The sequence below is a fragment of the Scomber scombrus genome, chromosome 7, assembly GCF_963691925.1.
Source record: "Scomber scombrus chromosome 7, fScoSco1.1, whole genome shotgun sequence".
NCBI classification, from domain to species: domain Eukaryota; kingdom Metazoa; phylum Chordata; class Actinopteri; order Scombriformes; family Scombridae; genus Scomber; species Scomber scombrus.
In genome coordinates, this window is record NC_084976.1 from 13,194,330 (window position 1) to 13,221,400 (window position 27,071).

Here is a 27,071-nt window from a genome sequence, read left to right on the forward strand (position 1 = left end):
TCAGTGCCATAATTCTGATGATGCCACCTGCCTGTAGCAGCAGAGACAAGGTGTGAATCATTAGTCCATCTCACAGAAAGAATACTTGCATTTTGAGGAATTAACTGGGAAGTGAAGAGCCACCTGAGTCTGTTTTGGCTATTAGTATTTTGAAATTTGCTGTTATCATTTGAAATTGACAGCAGACATGTGCCAGCTCATTGTGATAAGAGGTAATTATTTCAACAATTGGGCTTCCTGCTGTCTGTGCAGCAAACATGAATTGCTTTATTTAGCATACAATCCAGTCATAGAAAAAGTTGTTTGTAACTTGGGCTGATATGGTGGAAAACAAGAAGAATTGATGATGGACTGTAAAATTACTCCATTCTATCTCCTCTGTCTTTTTAAGGTATTTGAAATGTACAGTTCAAGAGGGAGATGTGTTGAGGGGGAATCTAGGGGTATCTATGCTAAAGTTAAAGCTAGCAACCTCCAGCTACAATGAAAAAATGACTTTTACTTTGTTAGAAAACTTAGACATGATAATCTCAACCTTTTGAAATAAATCTCAAAAGGTTGGCTACACCTTCAACCAATATAGATAGGTGGTCATTAATAATGACATATTAATAATAATTTAGAGAATTTTAGAGAAATTGTGGTGAATAAAATGTCACAGATATGTTTTATCTGTGCTATCTGATGGCCTGTGACAATCTGGAATACTTACTAAATGCGGCAGCAGTATAGTTATTGAACTGTTTCTATCTCGGCTGTGTATGTAGTCAGAGGTGGTGCCCACATCCTTCCTCTCACCTAGAACAGAGACAAACCACATTCAGAACAGCAAGTTACTCTTTATTTATTACTGCTGAACTGCACATCAAAAGACTGCCTCGAGGTTAAACAACAGACAGACAGATCCTAAGATTTTAATTGGGCTCTATGTAAAATTATGTCAAAACAATGCCAGTAACTTCAGTGCTACACAGTTGGCCTTGATGAAGTTGAAGTGAATTTTATGAATGTGATTATTTTCAAAACCTAATATTGAAAATAATTTGGGTTAAAGTTGTTATAAAAAAAATGTTAGATTATACTGTTGTGTAAAGAAAGGCAAGTGATTTGCAGGCAACAGTAATGAAATGACTGAGTCAGTAATCTGTGTACAGGAATTGACACATTGCACCCACAGAGAACGTGTGGAAGATTGTCTTACTTTCATGTCTCTGTTCAACCTTTAGCATGGCTGAATCTCTTTGTCTCCTTCTTGCCTAGTCAAATACATGCGCGAAGCAACTCCGTACGTCATAAAGGGATCCCCTGTGTCAGAGATCGGATGGGAAACACCCCCTCCTGAGTCTCCCCGCCTAGGCAGCACTTCCATCACCTCCACTTCTGACCCTCTGAGTCCTCTACCCCAGCCCTCCCTGTCTCTGCAGGGCGACAGGAGGTGCATACCACTTAAGATGTGTTATGTAACCAGAGCCATGACTACACCAGACCCTGAGAACAGGTAGGTCACACACACACACACACACACACACACACACACACACACACACACACACACACACACACACACACACACACACACACACACACACACACACACATACACACACACACACACACACACACACACACACACACACACACAGAAGCAGACGTCAGTTCTTCAAGTTTCTGTCTTTTTTCATTACATATTGCCTGCTCTTTGTACCTCTGCTCCTCTTTTACTTAGTGCTATTCATTCACGTACTACCAACAATGTAATATATTAAATAACCAGTCACATACTTTAGTTCGGGCAGCTAACTCCCTTGGACGTTGTGAATGTAAAATATGTACAGTGTTAATATTTGGTCGCTATGCTCTTACTTTGCCACTCCTCAAAGGGAAGCCCAAGCTCAGCACAGCAAGCAATAACTTCCCACCCAAAGTGAAACGTTATTGACTTTATTCGGATCCCCACTAGCTTCTGCTACCATGGTTGCTGATCTTCCTGGAGTCCACATCAAATTATACAAACACTGTGAGCACACAGACATACAAACATCGACTGACACCCTGTCAGTCCAGACATAAATTACATCATTAAAAGTCAAAGTAATCAAGATATCAGATAATTTAAACAATGCATGTACTGAGCTTAGTTGAAATCCCAAACAAAATATCATCATCATCATTTCTGAGCTCAGTTGGATGCTGCAGATGACGAGTTGCTTATAAAATGCTAGTATGTGGACAGCAGCAGGGTAAGACAAGAGCGATATTGCATTTTTTTTTTTTATCAAGCTTATACCTCTGTGCCACAGACCTCCATTATTGTCCCACAAATGAAAAGCTATATGAATGAACTGGGATATGTGCTAACCCTATTATGATTAACATGGGTACTGTTATTTATTCTTCGTCAATCCCACATGCTAGTGCTTCAAATATGTATTAATCTGCCATTGACAATATTCCCCAACAAATGCAATATTCACTCCTGTTTGTACAGTGCCCAGATGGACTGAGGCTGAGTACAGTGACAGGGAAGGGAGGTTGAAAAGTATTGAGAAATGGGCTATTGGCTAGCCTTATCCTTTTGTGATATACCATGGTTGTGAAAAGGGTGCATTTGATTTACAGTATGTTGAAGTCAGAAGAGTCTTCCATCTGAGTGTAGTGGCAATACAAGGTGTCTCATGTTGATTGCCCTGATTTTGAACGCCTGTTCTTGTTAAAAGGTAGTAGAGAAAGATGGCAGTTTTCTGAAACATCAGTGTTTAAAATGAAAATAAATGCTTGTATAGTAGTTATGAAATGCAGCTTTCTTTTCAAGCTGATTGCCTAAATTTGCTGGTAGGCTGCTATGCTGCTGTTGTTGCTGCCCAAAGTTTAAGTATGAAGCAACCAAAACATGACCAAAGGTCCTGCTCTTTAACTCAACAGTGTGACACTGATTGAATAGAAAAGTCTCCTCCTGGGTCTCCAGCTGCCTTCTGCTATCCTGAAGGGATTACTCAATAGTGTTTTTCAGTTGTTCTTAAAGACAGACGTTTGAAGTAGCACTAAGATAATTCTCAGTCAGCGGGGGGTGGTCTGTTAGGAGGTGTCGTCAAGTTAATTGGCTGGTAATATGACAATGGCCCAATCGAGCAGCATGGGGGCAGAAAGCGATTTACTGTTTCAACTCTTTTGGTGTCACAGTCTGTATACACTGTTCTTTCTTTCCCTGTTTTCTCCCTCTGTTACCATCTTAGCATCTCTTTATCAGCATTAATATTGCACTAAATATATAGCCAATAAATTTAAACACATCAGGATTTGATTAAATGGATGGAAAGTAAATGAATGAATTGATTCGTTTAAAAAAAAAAAAATCTGTCTTTTGTTCAAAGTGTCTCTCTGTCTTCACTGGTTTTTTTTCAACGTCAATCCATCCTTCTTTCCCTCCACCCATGTGTGTCACCCTGCATATGTATGATATTAGAAGTCTGAGATAGTTTAACCTCACTAAACTTCAAAGCTTCAGGCGATGGAGAAAACATCAAAGTCAAGTTGTAACAGTGAGCAGTGACTTCAGAGTTCCTCTGCCTCTATAGACGTCGTTAGACTCTCAGTGCTCAAACTGTAAAATGTAAATGCTAACATGCACAAACAATCAATAACACAAACACAACTGAAACACTCAACAACATGAGAAATTAAAACACCATCCATAAACAGAGAAAATGGATCTCTACCCAATCTGTTAGCTGACTCAAATGTAGGATGAAGCTTATTTCATTTCCCACTTAACAAAACTAAAATATTAAAAAGCAACATTTTTCTTGACAGAGAAGGAAATGCATCTGGCACCTCTCCTTGCTGGGTATATGCACAGTTTTTGTTATATAAATTATTTACAGAGACTGTGTCCATTAGCCATTTTCTGTACTTCCTATCTGATGGAGTATAAATATACTTGACCAGTTCAAATGCAGACAAGGAACTGAGGTTAAATTGGGGAATTCCCATTTCTGACACAAAAAAGTTAGTAGTGTTTGCAATGTGTTTGTTGCATGGCTGAAACTAAGCTAATGTGCAAATGTTTTATATAATATAATTTATAATTGTTCTAATCCTGTGTTCAGACAGAAAGCAAATTCGCATCACATTTTCAACTCATGCAGACATGTCTTCACATTAGTTCTCGACACCCTGGACAAATGTGTGTTTAATTGCATCTTTCTATTGACTTTGTATGAAATTAAACTAAAATTAAAATCCTTGTAACATTACAATTAAATTCCCACGCTAGGGGATTCACCTGCCACCAGTCTTTATGTTAAGCTAAGCTAATTGCTTCCCCAGGGAAAATTAATTTTTTTTTCAGGTATAAGATTTTTATCCGGCTCTATTTATGAGAGTTTTAATTCAATACATAACAGAAAGCTGCTTTGTGTCAACAGCTTTTACAGACTGATATGAAAAAGCTAGTTTGGACAGAAAAGTCTGTACACATGTAAAGCTTTTACAGACATTAGTGAGGGAATGGCTGCAGGTAGAGTTTACTAAGCATAAAGTTGTGGTTGGATTGGCCACTTAATCCTAGATATAAATCTGTGTAGTTTACAGTGTTTTCCTGAAAATGGGAGCATGTGTTAAGGAGATCACAAAACAAACACGGACACAACATATGAAACCAAATTCAATTATCACTTTCAAATTCCCAGAAATGGTCTGGTGAAAGACTCGGCTGCACTCTCACACATCTCAGTTAAACTATTAAACCATTTAAGAGCACAGTAGGGTTGAACATTCACTTTGTTGGTTGTAACTTTGACTTTATTGGTCAGCCAGTTGTACAAAAAGTCAGGGTCAATATCTCATCTCGTGACAGGTGCCAAGGTGAGTTTTTGCTTTGCCCAGATAACACTGTGTTTTGTTGTTTGATAAAACCCAAGGGCAAATTCATAGACACATGTAAAGTCCTTGGCTAAATATACCTTGACCCGCATGTTTTTTTATGAAGTTCCTTCCTAATCCTCACAGCCAGGACAAATTCCCCTTTGACTCACTGGTAAATGTTTAGTAAATGTTTAAATGGGACTATGGGAGGACACCCAAATTGAAATGTTGTCTGTTATGCTCAATCCAGACTTACAGACTAAACTTACTCTCTGTGTTCTTATTTTAGGGCTGAAATGTTTTAAGAGGCTTTAAGTTAAGTGACAGGGAAATCTGGCTTGGTTTGTTTTTTCACAACACTCAGTTTAACGTTACATCCCTCTGAGGAATTCTCTCTTCATTTTAGCAGATGTTGTTTAAACTGTGTATAAGGAAAGGCGGGGAACAGCGATGAGAAGAGATGATAAAATACAATCCAAGAGGAGTGAGGGTGAAGAGAGGAGGGGGGGGAGCGGAGGAGAGGAGAGGAGAGGAGCCGAGACAAAAGGAGAAGAGGGGAGGGGGGGGGGGGATGAGAGGAGAGTAAAAGAGAGGAGAGGAGACATTCTCCAAAAATCAGTTTAATCATCTTTACTAAATGTTTACGCTTCTCCACCTTAGCAGACACCGCATACACAGAAAAAAAGTCAAGTGAAATTAGTGATATTTTCAACTAAAGTATGGTATGAGCCTACTCATCATTTACAGTGTGCATTTACAAATGTTGTGAGGGGGTGTACAGAGACGGGATAAGAGGAAGTGAGAAGGGTTGTACGAGATAAAGGAATGGCGGAGATGAGTAAAGATAAGAGAAAGGAGAAGAGAGATGTAAAGAGACAAGAGGAGAAAAAGAATTAGTGCCTAAAATGGATGAAATCTATCTTTTTTTTCACCATTAATCTGTGTCATTACAGAAGCAACAGACTTAAAAAACTTCAGTGTCAGCATGTGAGATTTGAATATCCACAGAAAGCTTTTAAAAGGGGCAGATGACTCCCAGCAGAACCAGCATGGCTCCTCACAGTGTGACATTTTTCTACAGTACCTCATTTTAACCTTGACAAGTTTATGAATGGATGAAAAGACATATACTCTTTCTAATTCTCCTTCTCACACCTGGGTCAGATGTAAGCCTGCATAATATGAGATGATAGGATAAGATTACCCTGATACTAGTGAAGGAAAATCTGCCTTATAACTGTAATGATACAGCCTGTTACTTATCTTATAGGGCCATCTTATAGTTTAACTTAAACTTCTGCATTGTTGGTTTAATGTTAATACCTGTTTGTACTCCATATTTCATCACATCTATATTTACCATTTAAAACATGCAGCTCTGCTGGCCTAGAGAAGTCCAATCTATAGTCATCATTTTTAATCAGCCAAGAGAGGGCACTTTGTGGCCCTGTGACACTGGCTCAATATTTACACACACTTCACTGTAGGACTCATGGTTGTGTTGGAGCCAGAGCTGTACACCTGAGATGTGAGATTTGGACTAGAATGACACTTATTCTGAACCTACAATATCACAACAAAAGTAATAACCACAGGTCAGACCAACTATCATATAACCACTTGGATATAAAACAAGTGAGCGTGATAATAAAATCACAGCAAAATGTCCAACTCCACTGGAGACTTGACCGCTAGATGAATTAATTTGACTTGATAGTCAAAGGGTAAAATGTATTGTATTAATTTTTGACCTGGTGAAATCACAGAAGATAAACTAAATAAGTGATACAGCAACAGACAGGCCTCGCATGGCTGAAAATATTCAAGTTATACATTGCATTTATTTTGCATTTTGCCTTTGCATTGAAAGAACCAAAAAAATAAAACACATTATTACACAGCTAAAATGAAAATGTCTAAATGTTTTGTGAAAGACAATTTGCTTATGAGACTTCATTCAAGTCTGGCCTTTTCAAGGCTTAAAAATCAGTTCTGATTGCTGGGAGTCTGTGCATTGACAGTACAACAGAAATAATTCCATGTTGAGTCATCATCTGGATTTAGGCAGAAGCACTATGGGTCAAAACAGGCAATAAATCAATTAATTCTAACCACACTTGTGTTTTTAATGTCATCTGTCAGAGATTATGGTATAATTTTACATAGGCTTATAGTTTGTTTTATTTTATTGAAGACACAAGAATTGCAGCAACAATGTCACTCATATCATTAATTTAAAATTTATATTTTAACATTTCTTTCATGGGGCTGGTGTGTAACATGCAAAGTTGATCAATGAATAGAATACAATCACTGCACAAATCACATCTGTATGCTGGAACAGACCTACAAAGCTTGGATCTGCATATTTTATATACTGTATGTGGTGATAATCCTATGAGAACAACTATCCTTTGATCAAATGAAAGATTGATCTTCATTCAAGCAGGACCAAACTTTTATTATTCCATACATTCAAGTCCATGTCCCGGTCATCCAGTTAATGTGCTGGTCCCTAGGCGATTCCCCATGTTCACGGGCCATGCCACGCAAGCTGAGCAAGAGATGTTAATTTAGCTCCATTATCACTCTGAAACTTTGCCAGAAGATAATGCTTTCTCTAGTTGTAGTACTGTATAACGTCAGGGGGTCATGTTGCTATTGAAAAAAACACCATCCTTTTAAGACAGCCAAACAGACATCTGGCCCTGGAGTCCCTCCACCTTCCTCTCCTTCTGCTCTGCCCTGTCCTTAGTCAACTTGCTTTTTATAGGCATTAACACTATTTTTAACCCAGAGTAACACCTGGAGCTGATCTGGATGGTCTCTCCCACCTCTGAGGGTTTGATGCAAAAGCAGATTCATCACATTCACTGGGGCTTTTCCACTGTTGGCCAGTAAAGAAGTCTGAAAAGAAAGCATCTTTGCAGAGTTGAAACCACACTAGGTTTGGAGTAGTTTTTCTCCTGAGCCACTGGCACCACTAGCTCCATTTGTGTTGTGAGATTTGAAGTTGAAACTGAAACTGTACTCCCAGAAAATCGCCCTGGGTGACTCCTGCAGAACATTTTCACTGACTGCACTCATCTCATTCACTAAACAGCAGCTCCAGGTATCAAGACGTGTGGGCATGCCATTTGAAATCTTACTTCTCTATCTTTTGCCTTACCATGAATGTTGTTGTACTACAAATACAGATTGGACTTGCATTGATCACAGCAGTTGCAAATGAAGTCATCATTGCAAAGCATGTAACTCTTTTAATAATGCACAGCAGCAGAAGGAGAGGTGTCCCAGCCCTAGGCTTTCCTCAGCATTTCTGAGACAAAGAAAGTGGATGTCACCCCTATTAAACAGCAGTTAGGGACTTGCTTGTGATTAACAACCAGCTAATCAAAACAACACCATCAAAAGACAAACACTAATAAGCAAAATAGTAGTAAGATAAAATGAAGTCATAAGAAAAAATATATCACATTCTGTCATTGCAACAACCTGATAAGTGACCAATTGATTCACACCCTACCAATAAGAAAATGCAGGTATATATATGTATACGCATCAGTAGAGCCTCCATAGAAAATACAAATACATCAATAAGATCCATCTGTATTCATAAAAAACAAGACAAAAACACAATTTATCACAGAATCCCACTACAATACTCAGTCTGTAGTGTATCCAATAGGCCTCTCTTTAGAGAATTTTCTTCTTTCTATCTTCTTCCCTCTACAGTGGCCCCTGAACCATAGCTAAGCTCATGGCCAACAGAATTAAAGTGTTTGCTGGCTACAGGAGACCTCTCATCCCTATTTCTGATGCTACTCTTATGCTCAGAGATCCTAATTCTCAATTTCCTTTTTGTCTTGCCCACATAACAAAACCCACAAGGACATTTCAGTGGTAATCTACATGTGTGGTCCTACATGTGATGACTTTCATTTTACTGCCTGTGTGAGGATGTGAAAAACAGGTCCCCTTTGATCATGGCATTACAATTCACAAAGTTCGAACAAGGGACAAGGAAAGAGAGCTTAAAAACATGTAGGCCCAACATGGAAATCTGCACCTATTATACTCTGAAGACGTTTGAGTTGAGCACAGTTCTCGATTGATCACAGACATATCTGTACTTCTCACTTGAGCTTCAGTTACCACATTATGTTCGTTCTCACTGCTCAAACCTCCTGAGACAAACAAACTGAGTTCATATTCTTCAAACATGGCCACATCTCAGCATGAGGCACACACTTGAAGAGTCATTTACCACATCTTGTCCTCTAAGCTTGTGCGTCACAGATCATTTTAATATCAGTCTTATCTTTCTTTATTTTTACTTCCTTCAAAAATGGTAGTTTTAGCACATGTTCAGAGTTGTTTTTGCTGCTCTCTAACTATACTGATGCTACGAAAGAGATTGCAATATGTACTGTAAAGGCCTTGACATGTACCTTTTTAAAATACACATTTGCTTAGCACACAATCAAAGAGCCGTTCAATGAGATAGAGGGACTTCCTACAGATGGATTTCTTTCAAGGCCAGAAATACTCCCATATAAAGAGATTAGTTATGGAAATGTAGTAGGAGACAGCATTGTGTCAAATGGTCCACAGAGGATGCATGAGCAATGCCTTTTCCTTTTTTCATGTTTTAAATTGACTTGAATAAACTCAAATTTCAATGCACTTCATTACATTGTGTAGTCACTGTTTTCAAGTGAATAAGACAAACGAGCATCTGCTGAAGCTGAAACCTAAAAAGAGAACATTTGGTAAAGCTACGGGTCTCAGTCCAAATTGGGTCAAATTGGGCCTGCCTGATAAGGTTAGCAAGAGCTTTCCAGTTTTCAAAAACAATTTTGAACTATAAAAGTTTAGAACAACCCCCCTCCCTGGGATAACATAGAGGTTAAAGCATGTTAACTTTTCTTATCTCCTCCTCCAGACAACTGGAGCTGCATTCCCCTGACGCCAGGCACACCGTAGTGCTGCGGTGCCCAGACCAACCATCTGCCCTGACCTGGTTCTCTGCCATGCACTCTGTCACATTCACTCTGGCACAGGTCTGTCTTTGATTTCATTGCTTTAACTGGTAATTTTCATCATCAGGCCACTATTAAAGTAAAATATTTCAGTGATTACGTACAATGCCTACGATTCAGTTCCTCATGAACAATGATACATCCTAAAAATCCCACCACAGCGGGCGCTGGCAGAGGTCATGCAGAACACAACCAGGACAGGGGTTGCTGGCAGCAAAGAAATACGACACCTGGGATGGCTGGCAGGGAAGGTAGGTAGGAGTTGGTGTTGTGTGTGTGTGTGTGTGTGTGTGTGTGTGCATGCGTGTGCGAGCGTGTGAGCGTGTGTGTGTGTGTGTGTGTGTGTAAGACCATGTGAGAGAGACAAGTATCATAAAATGCTTTGTAATACGAAACTATATAACCCATGCTTCTAATTTAAATGTAGTGCCTTCTCTCTGTGTGGGCTTCTGCACTCTAGCTCTAGTGAGGACATTTTATCTACTTTTTAATGGTAAATACTTTTAGGCTTTTTCGTGTCTGCTGCTGTGAAAATTATAAATGACACAATATTTGCTTGTTATATGAGATATAGGTTTTAAGAGAGTGCTGTCAGATTGTCATTTTTAGAGAGATCAAAGCACTGAATTTAGTTTAAATTTAGGGTAAGGGTTGGGGGTGGCATTATGTCATTGAGGGTCTTCACAAGTACACAATTACAACTGTGTGTGTGTGTGTGTGTGTGTGTGTGTGTGTGTGTGTGTATGTGTGTGTGTGTGTGTGTGTGTGTGTGTGTGTGTGTGTGTGTGTGTGCACCTTTACACATTGGTGCACACATCTTTGAAATTCGCACAAGCAAGAACACACACGGCTAAAACTTCACTCCTTACTTCATGCACAGACACACACCTGTACAAACACACCCACACACATGCACACACACACACACACACACACCTGTCTAGTTTAGTCCTCGTGAATTTGCCAATATTTTATCCTTCAAACGCAGTACAATACTGTTACTTAGCAACACATTTTCATTATGTTAAACAGCTGACCCTTGACCCTCTTAATCCCACGATATGATTGGCTAAGGCAAAACTTCAAAGAGCAGTTTAGGATTCCATGGCTGGGCTGCAGATAAGCTCTCATAATGAGAATAGTTATGGAGCATTGTAAAATGAAATACAGGGCTGTGTGTGTGTGTGTGTGTGTGTGTGTGTGTGTGTGTGTGTGTGTGTGTGTGTGTGTGTGTGTGTGTGTGTGTGTGTGTGTGTGTGTGTGTGTGTGTGTGTGTGTGTGTGTGTGTGTGTGCTCTAAATTAAGAGATTAACAGTGTGTGCTTGTGTGTTTGAAAAGTGATGGGGTTTGCTTAATAGGAGGGATGGGTGGGCGAGAGGGCACAGCAAAGCAAATTTGTAGGAAGTATACCTGCACCTGCACCCTGCACACCAGCCACCTTTATTTTTAGCTAATTTCCCACTGGATACACAATAGACAGTATCCATAGAACTCTTTATAGCTACCTTTGTTTCTTCCTTAAATAACATCTTCAGTGATGTATTGACACAAGAGAGACTGAAAGAATACAAAAAAAAATGTTTGCATAGCCAGCCAGTCATGGATTATGTTGAGACATGTCTTTTACGTATTTAACACACGCACACACACACACACACACACACACACACACACACACACACTACTTACTATTCCTCTCTTTGACATAACATTAGTCCCATAAAGCAACTCACTGCTGCAAAAGCATTGATATCTCTGATAAAATACCTGCTTCCACCTGAAGACGATTTCAGTGCTGGTGACAAATAGAGGAGAGCAATCCTACTGCATCAAAGTAATGGAGGTTATTCTTTATTCAAATTCAAATTGAGCACCTTTGCAGGACTGATTAATGTCTGGCGTGATCCAATTAAATTAAATTAGAAGCCAAGTAATCATTTGTTAAATTAATTTATCAACTAAATACAGACTTTTACTGGATACACAATACATTTGGATATGTTTGAAAATAACTGACAGTTAAATAACTGAATATAGCAGTCACCCCATGACCTGCACAGGATACACTAAGTAGGAACAGAAGGTAGATGGATGGATACAGCTGTGTCACAGTTTTTTTTTGTTTTCGCTGCAGACAGAGAGTGAGAAGGAGTGCTGGAAGCCAGTGCTGGTTGTGGTGACAGAGAAAGACCTGCTGCTGTACGACAGTCTACCACGAGGCAAAGAGGCCTGGCAGAGCCCAGCACACACTTATCCACTATTAGCAACACGGTAAGTCACAAACACAGTTATTGCACTGCAAAACATGTAAGATACACTACTGTGTTGTCATGTAATAGTCTAAAAAAATAAGTTATAGTTTGATTTTAAAACCACACACACACACACACACACACACACACGTTCTATTTCCATAGATCATTGATATTACTAAATATCATTGCATTACTGTGGTCCAGACTGAAATATCTTGATGAATTTTGGATGGATTGCCATGATGTTTGGTACAGACATGTTACCCTCTGGGTGAATTGTAATCACTTGGTGATGTCTTAACTTTTCATCTAGCACCATCATCAGGTCAAAGCTTTTGTTCAATACTTTGGTTTATGAGCAAATGCCAACAGAACTAATGACATCCCCATCAGCCTCAGCTACACTGTGTTTTGTGCTAATTTGCTTGTCAGCAAATGTCAGCATGCTAACATGGTAAACATTATGCCTTCTACACATCAGCATGTTCACATTGTCTCTGTGAGCATGTTTGCAAGGCTTTAGCCATCTTACATAATTGTTTACTGTGACTGTAGAATTACAGTGTTGTTGAAGTAATTCTTGCACAGCTTGTGGTATGTCCTTTGTATCTTGTAGCTTCGTCCTTGATGATAGTTTTGACCACCAGTTTTTATGAGTCAGTTCAAGATGTGATGAACTGCTTGGAAAATACCATAGCGAGGAAAAAATATTCTCATAAGTGTTAGAAAGTTTCTCAAGTTTTCCTTTCATATTTCAAGAGGACAGTCATTTCTTCTAACTATTGTAAGATGTCAACTGTAATTTAAATTATTCTGTTATATAACAGTTTATGTGTTTATCCAGTTTGGTCCACTCTGGCCCTGACCGGGGGTCGCCTCATTCTGGCACAGAGCTGTTTTTTGCCACTCGAACCGGCACACGCCTAGGCATTGAGACATACCTTTTCCGAGCTGAGACCACCAAGGATCTGTCTCTGTGGACCCGACACATAGTCAACGGGTGTCACACTTCAGCTGAGATGATCAAGGAAGTCACTACAAGTGAGTCCAGATACATTACACATAAGCATGCGGATTCACTAACACAGCTTTAAAATGGATAAAGACATGTACAAACATACCCATTCTGACCCTATGAACTGTGACAGGAACACAACAGATGAAAGCACATGTGTGTAGTTAACTGAGCTACACAGGTCACTGTGCTGGATTCTGTGATGCCTCTTCAGACCTGTTCAGACATGCTGCAGCAAAACATATCCTGAGCGATTTAAGGGGCTGCAAGGATAAGTACTGCCTGAGGTCTTGCAAGCCTAAAATAAAGTCTAAATCCAGTGTATAAGGCTAAATTTATACATACAGCCATACTGAACAGGCTGCCACATCCACTCATACACTGAGATAGAACAGGGCTTGTGATATAATTTGACAACCATATGGAAGATGTGGACAAAGCACTTTCTATATAAGGAAAGGAATGCTATTCTTGTGTGTGTGCGTGCATGCTTGTCTGTGTGTGTGTGTGTAATGTTTTGCATTGTGTATTGGCTGTCCAGGGAATTCCAACAGAATATCCCCCGTCTTTGCTTCCCGTCCTCTCTAAGCACAAAATGTCCTGGGAACTGCATTTCTCCCCTGGGTCCCCCTCCTCTCCCCATCTATAAAAGCAGATTCTGTTCTTATATGAAGCTGAGTGTATCCAGCAGCGAATGATGCACGCTGTCAACTCCATACCTCTCTTTGCCACTGCTGTTTCCGCATCGTTTGCCGCCACCAAACTCGCGTTAAAACTCTTCAAAATCGTTTCTGCAACTGCAATTGATCCAGGTGTAAAAGTTACACTATGATGAGCATAGCAAGGCTTCGTTCACGTCTGCAGAGCTCGATTTGAATTAAACACTTTATTTAAGGTGTGTGATAATCAGATTGTGTATGTCACGGTTATTAGCAGGAAAAAAAGTGAATGTTAAAAGGACATCTTATTGAATGCCATGACAAAACGCTGTCTAGACTGAAAGATGTTGCCCAGTATTGACATGGTATAGCTTTTGAGGTACTGTTACAATAGTATCAACAGATAAAGTTGAAACAGTGGAAAAAGCTCCAGATTGACATATTTCCACTTTTTAAGTTGATATGGCAACAACAGTTGCTTATTTACTCACCCAGCAGACGGAGCACAAAATACGTTTTTTGTTGTAGGCGAGCTGGAGGGGTGCCAAAGACAAAGAAGAAATATTTTGTACTTAATTACAGAGTTACTAGGTTACTTGTGGTCAATGTAAACATCATAATATGATCCACAGCAGAAGAAGACCCATATCCAGGATATGGACAATACGTGCACAGGTGCATCCTCAACTTTAGTCATGTACTAATCAGTAAGTCTGTAACTGTTTAACTAAAGGGATAGCTTATAATTATAAATGATTACATCCTGAAATCTGAAACAGTAAGGATTTACAGATCAGTTCCAATAAATCCAGGCATTTTGATTCATAGGTATTGGCTATAAATCTGATAATCTGTTAATACTTTGACCAGCGCTGTCAGTGAGTGACCCACTGAGCCATAAAATATATAAAAACAGCAGTGAAGGCCTTTTTTAGTGATGTTTTGCAGCTGAACCACATTTCTGGAGTGCTGCTGTTGGTTTAAAACTTCACTATTTTGTTTATGCAGAGGTTTACAAGTGTCTGTTTAAATACTGTCTGGACCATACAGCAACTAATTCACACTGACGTGACATTAATACATGCCTTTAATCTTGCGCTGCAAGGTGTATAATCAAAAGGCTGTATAAGCTGACCAGCAGCTCGACAACTAAATGAACCTTCCTTTTGTTTGATGCTGAGCATGTAGTGTACATTAGGTTTTTTCTGCTAGTATTTCTGGGAGAGATGAGAGCAGGTGGATGAATCAAAACTGTAAAAATAAAACAAGCTGACAGATGCTGACAGACTCTATAAAGCTCTGCCGATTTTCTGTGGGTTGGTCAGTTCGAGCGACACCTTTCATGTAGTCATATAATTCATTGTTAATACAAGGATAATTACTACAGCATCTTTAAATGTGTTATTCTGATTTGGGATGTAGGTCAGACACAGGCGTAAAGAATGAGTAAACATGAGAATTGTTTTGAAACTTTATTGCTCACTATTGAATTTCTGCATGAAGTGGATCCCATTACTTTCCTGAAACAGATTGATGTTAGCACTGAGCCCTCAGTTTCTTGTTGTGGAAGTAGGAAAGTAATTTACACTTGTGCGAGGAGGAGTGGGATAATGCATACGAAAGTGCATTCACTCATTTTTCAGCAGTTGCCAGTTGAGGAGTCATTGAGCTGACCTTGTCAGCTTTTCATCTGTGTATCATTCTGATAAATCATTGTGATGATTTATTCACTGTCATGACTTGTGATAAAGATTTACTCTAAAGATAAATTAACTCTCAATCACTCACCGGGCAGCAGGCCATTGTTGGAGGGATTTTAAAGGGGGCTCTGAAATCTAATTTCACCGGCACTTGACCTGCTGTCGTTTATGTTATTATTACTTTCAAGGTGACTTAAATTTAAGAGGTCTTATTGATTTTTTCAGCAACTAGTTGGATAAGATACTGCATTAGTGTCAAGGTTTGAAACAGCTGCTTATGTCTACTGCATATCTTTTTTTCTGTTTTGATTCAATGTATTAACTGTTTAATTAACTTGTTATATATTGTTATTTTAATCTGTTCAAAAGCCAAAGTGTCAAAACATCAAGTTGGGGTTTGGGTGTAGGAGTATTTTCCTCTTTATGCTAAAACTAAGCTAAGCTAACCAACAACTAAAAAACACCAGAGGACATACTAAATAAACCTTGTTTTGAGATTGCTTTCTCATCAAAATCAAGATCAAGAATGAACTTTGAACTACGGATTGAAATCATAATGTTATGATCAGTTTCAGATGTATCGGTTTTATCATTAAATCCACTTCTCTTGATTCCTGTATTACCACAGGTTTAATGTTGTTTTCAAAGGTGACAGCTGTATTACTTGTGAGATTTTTTTTAGAAGCTGACTGGGTCTCCTTAATGAACATGTAAACAGCATAATGTCTTGTGGTACTCGTAAAAAAGCAATTTTATCACAGTGGTTGTGGAAAATTATCATAATTAACCTGCTGTGACATCCAAAATATAGCGCCATGGGATGCAGTTTGAAAACATGAAGTACTTTACCTGCTGCTAATGTGATTTACAAGCTCAAAACATGAGTTCCTGTCCCAAAATAACCTTTTAGTGTTTCCACTTGTCTTTTGCTTAACCAAATTAGTGCCTTCCTCCTCTCTCATTGTCTCTCTCCCTCACTCCAGTTCCTCTCTCTGTTTCTCATCTCGTCAGAGTTATTACTCTCTGCCCTTCTCAACCTCCTTCTGTCTTTTCCACTCACTGTCAGGCTGATAGAAGGGCTTTTGTTGCACCCTGAAAAGCCTCTTTCTGTGTGTGTGTGTGTGTGTGTGTGTGTGTGTGTGTGTGTGTGTGTGTGTGTGTGTGTGTGTGTTTGTGTGTGTGTTGTGTGTGTGTGTGTGTGTGTGTGTGTGTGTGTGTGTGTGTGTGTGTGTGTGTGTGTGTGTGTGTGTGTGTGTGTGTGTGTGTGTGTATGTGTGTGAGTGTGTCAGTGTGTGGATGTGTTTGTTCTCTGGTGGGAAACCCTGTGTGCCCCACAGATCAAGGTTCTCAGGTAGAAGAGTAGAGTTTCACTTTTAATTTTCACTCATGAACACAACAAAGACCCTGCACTCTTTGTCCCATTTACAACTATTATGCCATTAGGGAGACGTTTGTCTTGCCAAATTGTTTACATATCATTAGAATAAGACTTATAATACTCATTTTTCATCATGACAGTGTGGTCTTCAGGGTTTGAGGGATATTATACTGCATATTTAGCAGTGTGTGTTCGTATCTGTTTTTTTCTGTTTGATTCTGTTTCCTTCCTATCAACATTACTTCCTGAAGTTGTAATCAAGACGCCTGTGTTGTTTTAGTGAGTTTTACAGTTGATAAGGAGAGACAGGATTAATATGCCACACTGCTCCTGACACAAAAAATAACATTAGCACTTTCCTATTTTAAGCCAGTGTTGCCTCTGTGGTGCTATAATTTAAAAATGTGCTGAATATTGTACAATAGATTAGAAGAACAAAAGTGTAATACAGTAGCACAGTTGTTAAGGTTGCCCTCAACAACTTGTGAGAGGGTTTTTCACATTACATATGCAGGGGTTAGACAAGATACGGATAAGGAAGAAGATAGCAAAAACAACAAAAAGTGACTTATACTTGGTAGGATGACAATTGAGAGTATTTGTTGATATATAATATTCAGTCCAATTTGAGAGAAATTGATCTCTTTTTACAAAGAAAGTCACAAACACTTCCACCAGTAATCGTGTATTATTTGTAAGTGAAATATCTATACAGTTAAATTTTGCTCTGTACTCTTTGAGGGAGCTTTCAAAGACTGAGCAGCAACAAGGATTCAGCTTGGAGAGCTAATCCACTTAAATATACATTAATGATGAACATTATATCTTAGTTAAATTAGCTCAGCGCCTCAAGAAGAAGTTTGAGGTGGAGGAACAGGGAGCTGCGTACGGTAGTTGGCAGATAAATAGTGAAATGTGTGATTATAATGGTTACACTGAACACCTGGACATTACTAGTCAGCTGGTGTGTGTGTTTGTTAGTGTGTGTGTGTGTGTGTGTGCGTGTATTACTGTGTACACATTTGCCAACCTCGGTTTCATAATCGCCTTTAGATAAAGAGCCAAACGCGGATGGGATTTAGGTATGTATGGGGCGATTAGCGAGGTTTGACTGACAACACAGTTAAGTAGTCAAAGAATCAGCCTGTTGATAGTTGGACAAAAGGCTGAGACAGGCCACAGAGATCGGCAACACACATATATGTATGACACATACGCATAGGTATTCTGTAGCCCTTAGGGAGACACAACACACAAATATGCATCTCCATCTCTCTTTCTCATCAAGCTAGAGAATACATTCTCACTGTCATATGTACACATATGCATGCAGTGCACACACACCCCTCTCTGTAAGTGCCATATACACACATCCTGTTCAGGCTGTCAGCAAACAATGGAAAGATAACAACTCTCTTCTCACTTGCTGTCTCTTTGTCACACAAACATGCCGCTCGGTAGATCAGATGTTGTCAAGAGAGAGGAGCTTATGCTGTAAATGAAGTTTTCAGTGTGCGGCCTTCATGTTTGCCAGGAGAGAGAGAGCTCTGCTGTCAAGGCACTGAAAAATAAGAATAAATGCAGCAAGATCACACTGTGTGGAGATGAGACGGGTCTGTCATTAAAGCAGAGGAAAGTGATGTGTAAATTGGGAGAGTAGATAAAGATAGTACATTCCGCTTTCAGCCCAGACACTTGCTGTGAAAAGAGATGAGGGCAGGAGAGAAAGTAATGGGAAATATTGTTAAACGGATAAATGACACTGTGCTTTCAGCAGGATGGTCTCCACATGAAGAGAGTAGTCTGTCACTGAAATGTGGTAAACTGTAGTGTGTAATATACATGGGGCACACAAGTGAGAACAGAGAAGGGTCCCTTTGATATATAATGAATGTATTAAAAGTTGCTATCAGTTGTCACAGCAGCAGAAAAGAACTAACACAACAGAATAGTACAATGTGTTTTAAAAAGGTGAGCATAAAACTGCACACAGTTGCTTAGCTAAAACTAATGCTGTGTTAATAACCCTCATTGATACAAATAAGGTGGACAAAATATTGGAAACACTTCTAAGTATAATACAATTCAACAGCACTACAAACCAAAGACTCCAAAACATATATAATGTTGGATTTCAACAAAAGAGGGGAATCAGGATCTCAAACATGACTTATTCGTCCTAAAATGTGATGAAAGTGGAGTGAAGTATTTTACCATGACATTCAATGAAGAAACAAAAAAGCATAAAGACCAACTGGAGAGAGCCAGGGAAAATCAGAGGGGCACTATGTTTGAGGAGCAAGGAAATCCTGTTTGCCTGGTGGCATCTCTCAAAAAATGTCTTAGCAAAATTCTGCCTGGTGCAAAAGCCCTCTGTCTGCAGCCCAAGAGGGTAACAGCTCCGACAGACAGCTCGACAGCTTCTGGTATACCGCTGATCCCCTGAGAGTAAACCAGCTGTCACAGATGTTACCTAGGATGTGCAAAGAGACAGGGACACACGTCTAACACCAACCACAGCCTGAGAGCCACTGACACACAAACTGTCTGATGCAGGACTCAAGGCAAGAGAGATCATGGTAGTGAGTGGGCATAGGTGAAATGCTTTATATATATAGAGACCAAAATGTGAATAGTTGTTCATAATGAGTCACGGAACATGAAAAATGTACCAGTAAACAAAAAACTTGTTTGTCTCGTTGGAGAGCAGGAGACGATGAAGCAATGTACTGTTTGATCAAGCTCAGCGGAATCAAACATGCTTATTTCTCTGGTTGCACAATAAAAGGAAATTTACAGATAAATGTACATGATACAAAGCAGCTGGTCTGCAGTAACATGTAGACCTACACAAAGCAGTAAAATAAGCAGCTAAATGTTTATGTGTTGCTTGGCAACATTCCAGTCAAAGAATAACTTGTGTTGGCGGAGCCAAATAATTAATTAAATAAACTAACAAATCAATATCTGATGTCGCACATTACTGTTAATTATTAAATGGAGCTTGTAGAACTGTTGTATAAAAGTTATATTACACTCGAGGTTATGCTGTTGTACTGATTATTGGCACAGTTGTGATTTAGTCTCAAGTAAGAGGCCGCAAGTTGAAGATAATCACATTATTCAATATAATAATTAATATATGAGGCATTCCCTCTCATGCGATATTGTTTAAGTAACTCCCTGGAGTCTCCACTGTTGCCTAGCAGCTGCACCTGCCAAAGAAATAGTCTGGCATTGCCATTTTACACTTTTTGTACAGATTAAATGAACAAATTATAACGAGGTAATGAATTATCTTAGAGGTGCTGATTGGTGGATTATATTACCTTTAGACAGAGCAAGGTTAGCTGTTGTCCCCTGTTTCCAGTCTTCATGCTAAACTAAGCCAACCGCCTTTTGGTCTAACTTTGGCATAATTAGTTACTCTTTAATGTATGTAGCAGGACAATGATTGACATTCTGATTTGCAATTTAGCTCTTATTTCTGCCATGCGCTCATTATTAAAACAAGAAAATATGGATTTGAACAGGAGGATTTGTTCATGAGCATCTTGTCAACAAATAGCACAAAATGAATCTGTATAGTTAAATAGATTAGAGAAATGTATTAACTTGTATTCTGTCTTTCAATATTTCAGGTTGTCTTTACCGGGGTCAGGAGTGCCGACTTGTTATTCACTACGAACAGGGCTTCTCTGTGTTGGCTGAATCCAAACGTGGAGATGGGGAGAATGAAGAAGACAGAGGAGCTCACACTCCTACCAGACCACGAGTGCTCCTCTCCTACCCCTATGAAAAACTAAAGATGTCCTCGGATGATGGAGTTCGAATGCTCTTCCTTGACTTTGGAGGGAAAGAGGGGGAGATTGTGAGTGTCTTTTTTCTTAAGGCATTATGTTTTGACAAAGAAAATGTAACAAGACATGTTACTCAACCACCTAGCTCTGACAGACTCAGTTGGCCTGCGTTTTCTCCTCCCTGTTCATGGTCTGCTGAATGCAAACAAGGTGAAAAATCTGTTTCTGTTGACAGAAAAACATCCACCCCAAACAACTGTAACTTTTTAAAAACAACTACTGTTGATGTACAGTCTTAGCTCCATTTTATCTATTTATCTATCAATTGTGTGTAACTGGGTGAAGACACATTATGTTTTGTTCAGCTACAACAGCAGAAACATCATTGATAGAAATCACTCTCACCAAGAAGAATACAGGTAGAAAACAATCAGTTTCTGCACCAGTAGTAGCCTCAGTAGACAATAACACAATGGTGCATTTTACAAATAAGGTGCAGGACAATCTCAAAGTTCAAATGAATCCAAATGAAAATGTAGTTGGTTGGAATAAATTGAAATGCACCTTAAACTGCTTTGTAGAATGGATGTTTTTCTGTTTATGCCTTTGCTGCTTCACTTGAGTGACAAGCTAACATTTCTAAGGCAGTAACATTTTTACAAGAGCAACAAACAGCCTTTACTTTTATCCACAATTTTCCCACTTATCACATTGAATCCACAATGCTTCCACATATTACTTCTTAGGCGGTTTGGTACACACAGTGCATCATCTGGAGCACTAGAAAGCACATATCCTGATGGGCTCATACATTGTGAATTTTAAATTTGAACAGAGACTGAGAAACTGAGAAATGTGCTTCTTTTTGCCTTCAGAAATAGACAAATAATTGTCCTTTCTAGACCACTTTTTTTAACTGTGGTCATGTACAATCTACAATAAATAGAACAAGTTCATAAGAAGCTAAATATAAACTGGCATATAAGCACTGTATATCAGACAGGCAGAGGGATAGTGGTACAGCAGAAAGTAAATTACTGTACTGAAATAAAATTAACTTCACACATCTGTAGGTCTTACTAGGTAAGAGCTTTCAGAGTGGAGTTTCCTTTTAAAAAAAAGTCTGTCACTAACTGTGAGAGTTTCAATCCATTTACACTGCTCACTGTATGGAAGTCCATGTGGCTCCTTTTTCAGGGGCCACCCTCAAAGTAATCAGGACCAGTGTCATTCAACTCCTATGACCCCAATATGTGTGGAATATTTTTATTTTAAAAATTCAGTTTTTTAATCTCTTGGGTCTCATTTGACAATATAAATTGAATATCATGTAGCTGTGAGGGGGCAATTCTCTAGTAGCTCTTTTATGTCACCTGACACTTATACAAACAGCTTTTACCCAGAAAAAGAGGCTTGATATTCCATCATTCATAAAGCCACAGCACTGTGATTTACTGTATGCTGGAAAATAAAGTGACAGTGAAAACTAAAATATTTACTCTCTAGGTTTATGAGCCTTAGAAAAACCGAGACATTTTATATCAACGCCACAAACAGTAGGCCCGACAGTCCATATACAGTTCTGTGTGAGACCTCTGTCAGATACACTCATATTGGACTGCTCCGTTTATGCTGAAGGAAAATAAGCAAAGACTCGGGAGCTTTGATTCAAACCCCTCTCTTGGCTACCTTAGCAGGACAAATTTTGGATTCTGTAGCATTTCCAAAACAGGCAAGGCCTTATAAAAAATCCCAAGGCACTTACGTATGTGGCTGATGGCTCATTAGCTCAACATTTGAAAGTAGAATCAGCCTGGTCTATTTTTTCAGAGTGTTGACTCTACTGTAATTATTGGCAGGAACTATGTATGTCTAAATGTGTCTCAGTCAAAACAATTGACAGTTTATCTCACCAGTACAGAGTGTGTTTTAGTATTTAGAGCTTGCACCAAACCAAATCATTGATCGTGGCTTGGAAAGCAAATATTATACGCACCAAGGCGCGTTTAACAACAGGGTGAAGAAAATAACAAGACTAAGGGGTGTACATCCAAGCAGCTTTTTGAGGTTGCAATTAGACACAGCAGTGCTTTGAGCTAAATGCCAACATCAGTATGCAAACGTGTTCACAATGAGAATGCTAACCTGATTATTTAAAGCAAATCTAATGTCAACCATATAAGCTCAGCTTGTTAGCATGCTAACATTTGCTTATTAGCACTAAACTTTAAATACAGCTGACAATGATGGGAATGTCACTAGCATATAGTTGTTTTGCCATAAAAAAAGATTGTGATGATGGAGCTTAATGGATCACCAAATTGATTACAATTCATCCTGTAGTGGGCATGAATGTGTGCCAAATTTCATGCCAATCCACCTGATGGTTGTCAAGACATTTTCCTGAAAATCACAAATGTCAACCTCATGCTGAGGCTGAGGAAAAGTCAGGGGAATTCATACTCTGGCCTCCATGGATATCTGTACCAAATTTCATGGCAATCCATGAGATGGTTGAGATATTTCAATCTTGACCCACAGGTGGACCAAAAATAAATGGCGGAAAAAACGCATGTAATTTATCCTCAACTGACTTTTTGGACACACAAGATTTTTGTAGGCCAGATAATGTGTAGTTTTACTCATATTTCATTGCAAAGTTTACTGGAGAAGTAGAGGTTGTCACTAAAAGTTCCTGTGTTTCATTTGACAGACCAAACAGTAGTTTAAATGTGAATTCATAGGCTCAATCTCCCTATAGGCCTTAGGAACAGGATGTGAGTCATAGTGCCGGTGAAATCACTCGCTGTTGATTCAGGCTATGAAAAGAGCTTTGTTCGCAATGATGTGGTGTTTGTGTGTATACAGTGCTTTGCTCTAGCTTGGACTGTCTAATCCTTGCCTCATGGGGAACTAATGACTATGGAGTTAGGTTTGAATATATTTGTATGGTTTTATGATGTCTTATAAACCTGTTTTTTCTTTTTACCTCCCTACCGTGCCTCCTTGTCTCTTGTGTGTCATGAATTTTAAGATATTTTCTTTTCTTTCCTCTTTATCCTTGTTATGTTATCCAATATTCTGTCTTGTTCTGTTTTTCAATTCTTTTGTTTTCTCATCTTCCTCCAGCAACTGGACCTCCACTCATGTCCGAAGCCAATCGTCTTCATCCTCCACTCCTTCCTCTCTGCTAAGATCTCCCGCCTTGGTCTGGTGGCCTGACAGTCTCTCTGAACGGACATTTCACCTGCTTTAAAAAAAGAAATCCACTGTGTTTCTCCACATCACTGCAGGCAGCATGAAGTGCACCTTGTTAAACTCTTACAGCGGGGTACCCAAGCAGAGCGAATGTAGCCTCTCTCTGGAAACTAAGCATTTTAGGGTCTCCAACTCCAAGTTAAAGAAACACTGGAGAAACCAAACCAGATTGGTTTTGCTTTGACTGGAACTTGGAACTTTAAACTTTCCCTTTTAAGGGCTGCAATGACTGAAATGTTGACTAATGAACCACAGAAGAAAACATGGACTATCACTGGACTTGAAGCAGAGGGATGATACGATGTATATAGAGAAGGACACACTGAAAGAAATAGATTGGGCATTACTGTCACGTCCAGGGTTGGACACGTGCAGCAGGGGTTGAGATGAATCCATTTTTAATTCAATCAAAATGTAATGGCAAACTGCCTTCCATTTACCAATCATATAATTTATTCACCATCAGCTCTGAAAGGACACTCTGTATTTAACTCTGTCATTTTTCTTCACCAAAAACTTTAAGCATTTGTCTTTGTTAGTGTCCCCTTGAGACATCTCATTAGCAATGTCACTATTCATCACTGAACCTGAGAAGCCCGACTGGCCGCATAGTTTCCCACAGTGTGACAGCTGACTCACATTCAAAGTGTCACAGTATTTCTTTAACAAGTTGCATACAGTAACCATCTTGTGGTCAAAGTATTTCAGTATGAGAGTTGACAATGATCCAATGTCAGCTCTAATGTCTTGAAACATGAAAAACACTGTTATCACTTACTTCATTTATAACAAACTCAACCATTGTGTTTTTGTTGTCACATTTATTTTTCTGATGCACTTAACTTGAATTTCCAGAGTAAAACTTGGAATACCTGCAAATTCATAATTAGGATATTAATATGCACATTATTAATTTATCCTGAATAGTACCACAACTACATGAGGATACTTTGGGAAACATGTTTTGGATAATTTTAAGAAATGGTTTATCATGTATTACATGCATTAATATGTTTCTTTGTTGTGTTGTCAAGAGGCAGATGAAAAAATCAATACCGATGACATATTTATTAAATATAAGGCTACTGCCAGTAGCTGGTTAGCTTAGCATAAAGACTGGAATAAAGGGGATTGTAAATTTGGAGCACTTTCCTTAACCAATTGTTGAACCTGATGACACTCAACAGCCATCATTAATAATTCATGAAATACAAATCATGTTTGTTTTCTCAGTTTAAGTTTACTTTTTAAAAAAATGTACGCATAACCGCCTGTAAAATGGCAAATTGTCATTTTTACACTTTATTTTTTTGTCCAGGTGCCAGCTGTAAACTTATATTTAAAGGATAGACCTGAGAGTGATTTTGAACTTCTTGCCTAAATCTCAGCAAGACAGCGAATAAGTGTATTGCCCAAAATGTCAATGTCTCCAGTCTACTGAGACATGATGATGCTGTTGACTCCTCCTTCCTTAATTTCAGGGTGGAGAGTGACTGTTCACGCCTGATGTACCAACTGAAATATTTCAAAATAGACATCTAATAACTGCAGATGTTAAACTGACAAACTGAAGTCATGTTCTGCCCCATCAAGCTAACATCTGCCAAGAGTACATCTAACATTCAGACTGAAAACTGCCATTCAAACTAAGGATGCCACAGTTATGTAATCAAGTATTATTCATCTATCAATACACAGTAACAAGGTAGCCATCATATAAATCTTCTAGTCTGCTTTAGTCCTGCAGCAGCCAGTGTAGCTCTTTTTGTCTTGGATGTTACAGTATGCAGCATTAAATCTGTGTGCTGTGCCGTCTCTGACATGGCCAGCTGCCAGGTCTTTCCCTGTGCCTTCAGATGATAAAGAAGAAAAAAAAAGAAGAATTTTGAAAGACATTAATCACAGCATGAGCATGGAGCAATGATGCGACTTCTATGATGGCTACATTTGGTTATGAGTGTGGAGATTCTCAGCCAGTGGTAATTTTGTGTTTTCTGTCTTCTTCATATCAAACACACACATTTTCAATGACCATTTACATACACAGTGACACTGTGAACATTGATTTACACATTGCAAGCATAGCACACTGTAGAGGAAATATGATATGGTTTTGTTGTTACTAAAAGATGACGGCAGCACTGTAACACTTATGTTCAGCGATGAATCCCGCACTTACTGATAACCTCAAGTGAAGAAAAGCTCTGTGAGTAAAGGCTGCTTTGATATGTAGAATACTCTGATGCCTTCGGCAGCTACTATACTGTCACTCAGAATGATAAAGCTTAGTTTTGAAGTCAAATGGTGCACATAAATCATGTATTTAACAAAAGTGATAAGATGACTTTGTTTTTATTGTGTTCATTTGTGATTTATTCATTTCCTATTCTATGGGCTGAGGGAAATTTTGCCTTTAGTCCAATCATATTAAAATGTGAATGACATCTGCAATTTGTTTGCTAATTATAGTGATGGTTCTTAATTATTTCTAATATGATATTATTAGTAGGATAGTAGGATATTGAGATTCATTCACTCACTGGTCTCTTTATTAGGTGCACCCGTGCAATCGAATGCAATCCAGTACAACAGCTCTGCTATGGAGTGTACATTTATGAAACTTATACGTTTTCAGTTTTTTGTCAAGACGATGATAATTCTGCTTTATGTTTATTATTGATGTCATAGTGGGTGATATTAGGGTACATTATATTGTGTATATATATATTTTATATGATGTTCCTAATATTTTGTCCACTCCATTAACATACATGAGAGGGGCAAAATATTAGGTACACCAGTTAATATTATGCACCCAAGTATGCCATTACCACCCAGTACGACCTCAGTAATAAACATAAAGTAGAATGATCACTTTTGACAATGTTTACAAAAACTGAAAATGTATAAACTTGGAAAAAGTAGAATTCATTGAAGAACTGTTGTATTGCATTGAATTAGATTGCACAGGTGTACCTAATGAAGTGGACAGTGACTGTTTATATTATATATTTCGGGAACAGTTGAGGTGGAAGGTGGTGTGCTAATTTACTGTGTTTAAGCCATGTGTCATTCATGTGTCTTTAGCCACAGTGCTTGAA

At 38.8% G+C, this 27,071-nt stretch overlaps 1 protein-coding gene across 1 annotated transcript in view; it reads left to right on the top strand.

Annotated features, from left to right (window-relative positions):
* The window catches only part of sntb1 (syntrophin, basic 1), a 38,783-nt gene extending 12,433 nt beyond the window's left edge, over positions 1–26,350 (top strand). Inside the window, exons 2-8 of the mRNA XM_062422512.1 lie at positions 1,261–1,498; positions 9,809–9,926; positions 10,067–10,156; positions 12,040–12,176; positions 13,005–13,201; positions 20,554–20,783; positions 23,842–26,350. Coding sequence (XP_062278496.1) covers positions 1,261–1,498; positions 9,809–9,926; positions 10,067–10,156; positions 12,040–12,176; positions 13,005–13,201; positions 20,554–20,783; positions 23,842–23,934 — 1,103 coding nt within the window. The 3' untranslated portion in view covers positions 23,935–26,350. The remainder of the gene's footprint in view (positions 1–1,260; positions 1,499–9,808; positions 9,927–10,066; positions 10,157–12,039; positions 12,177–13,004; positions 13,202–20,553; positions 20,784–23,841) is intronic.
* Positions 26,351–27,071: the final 721 nt, after the last annotated feature.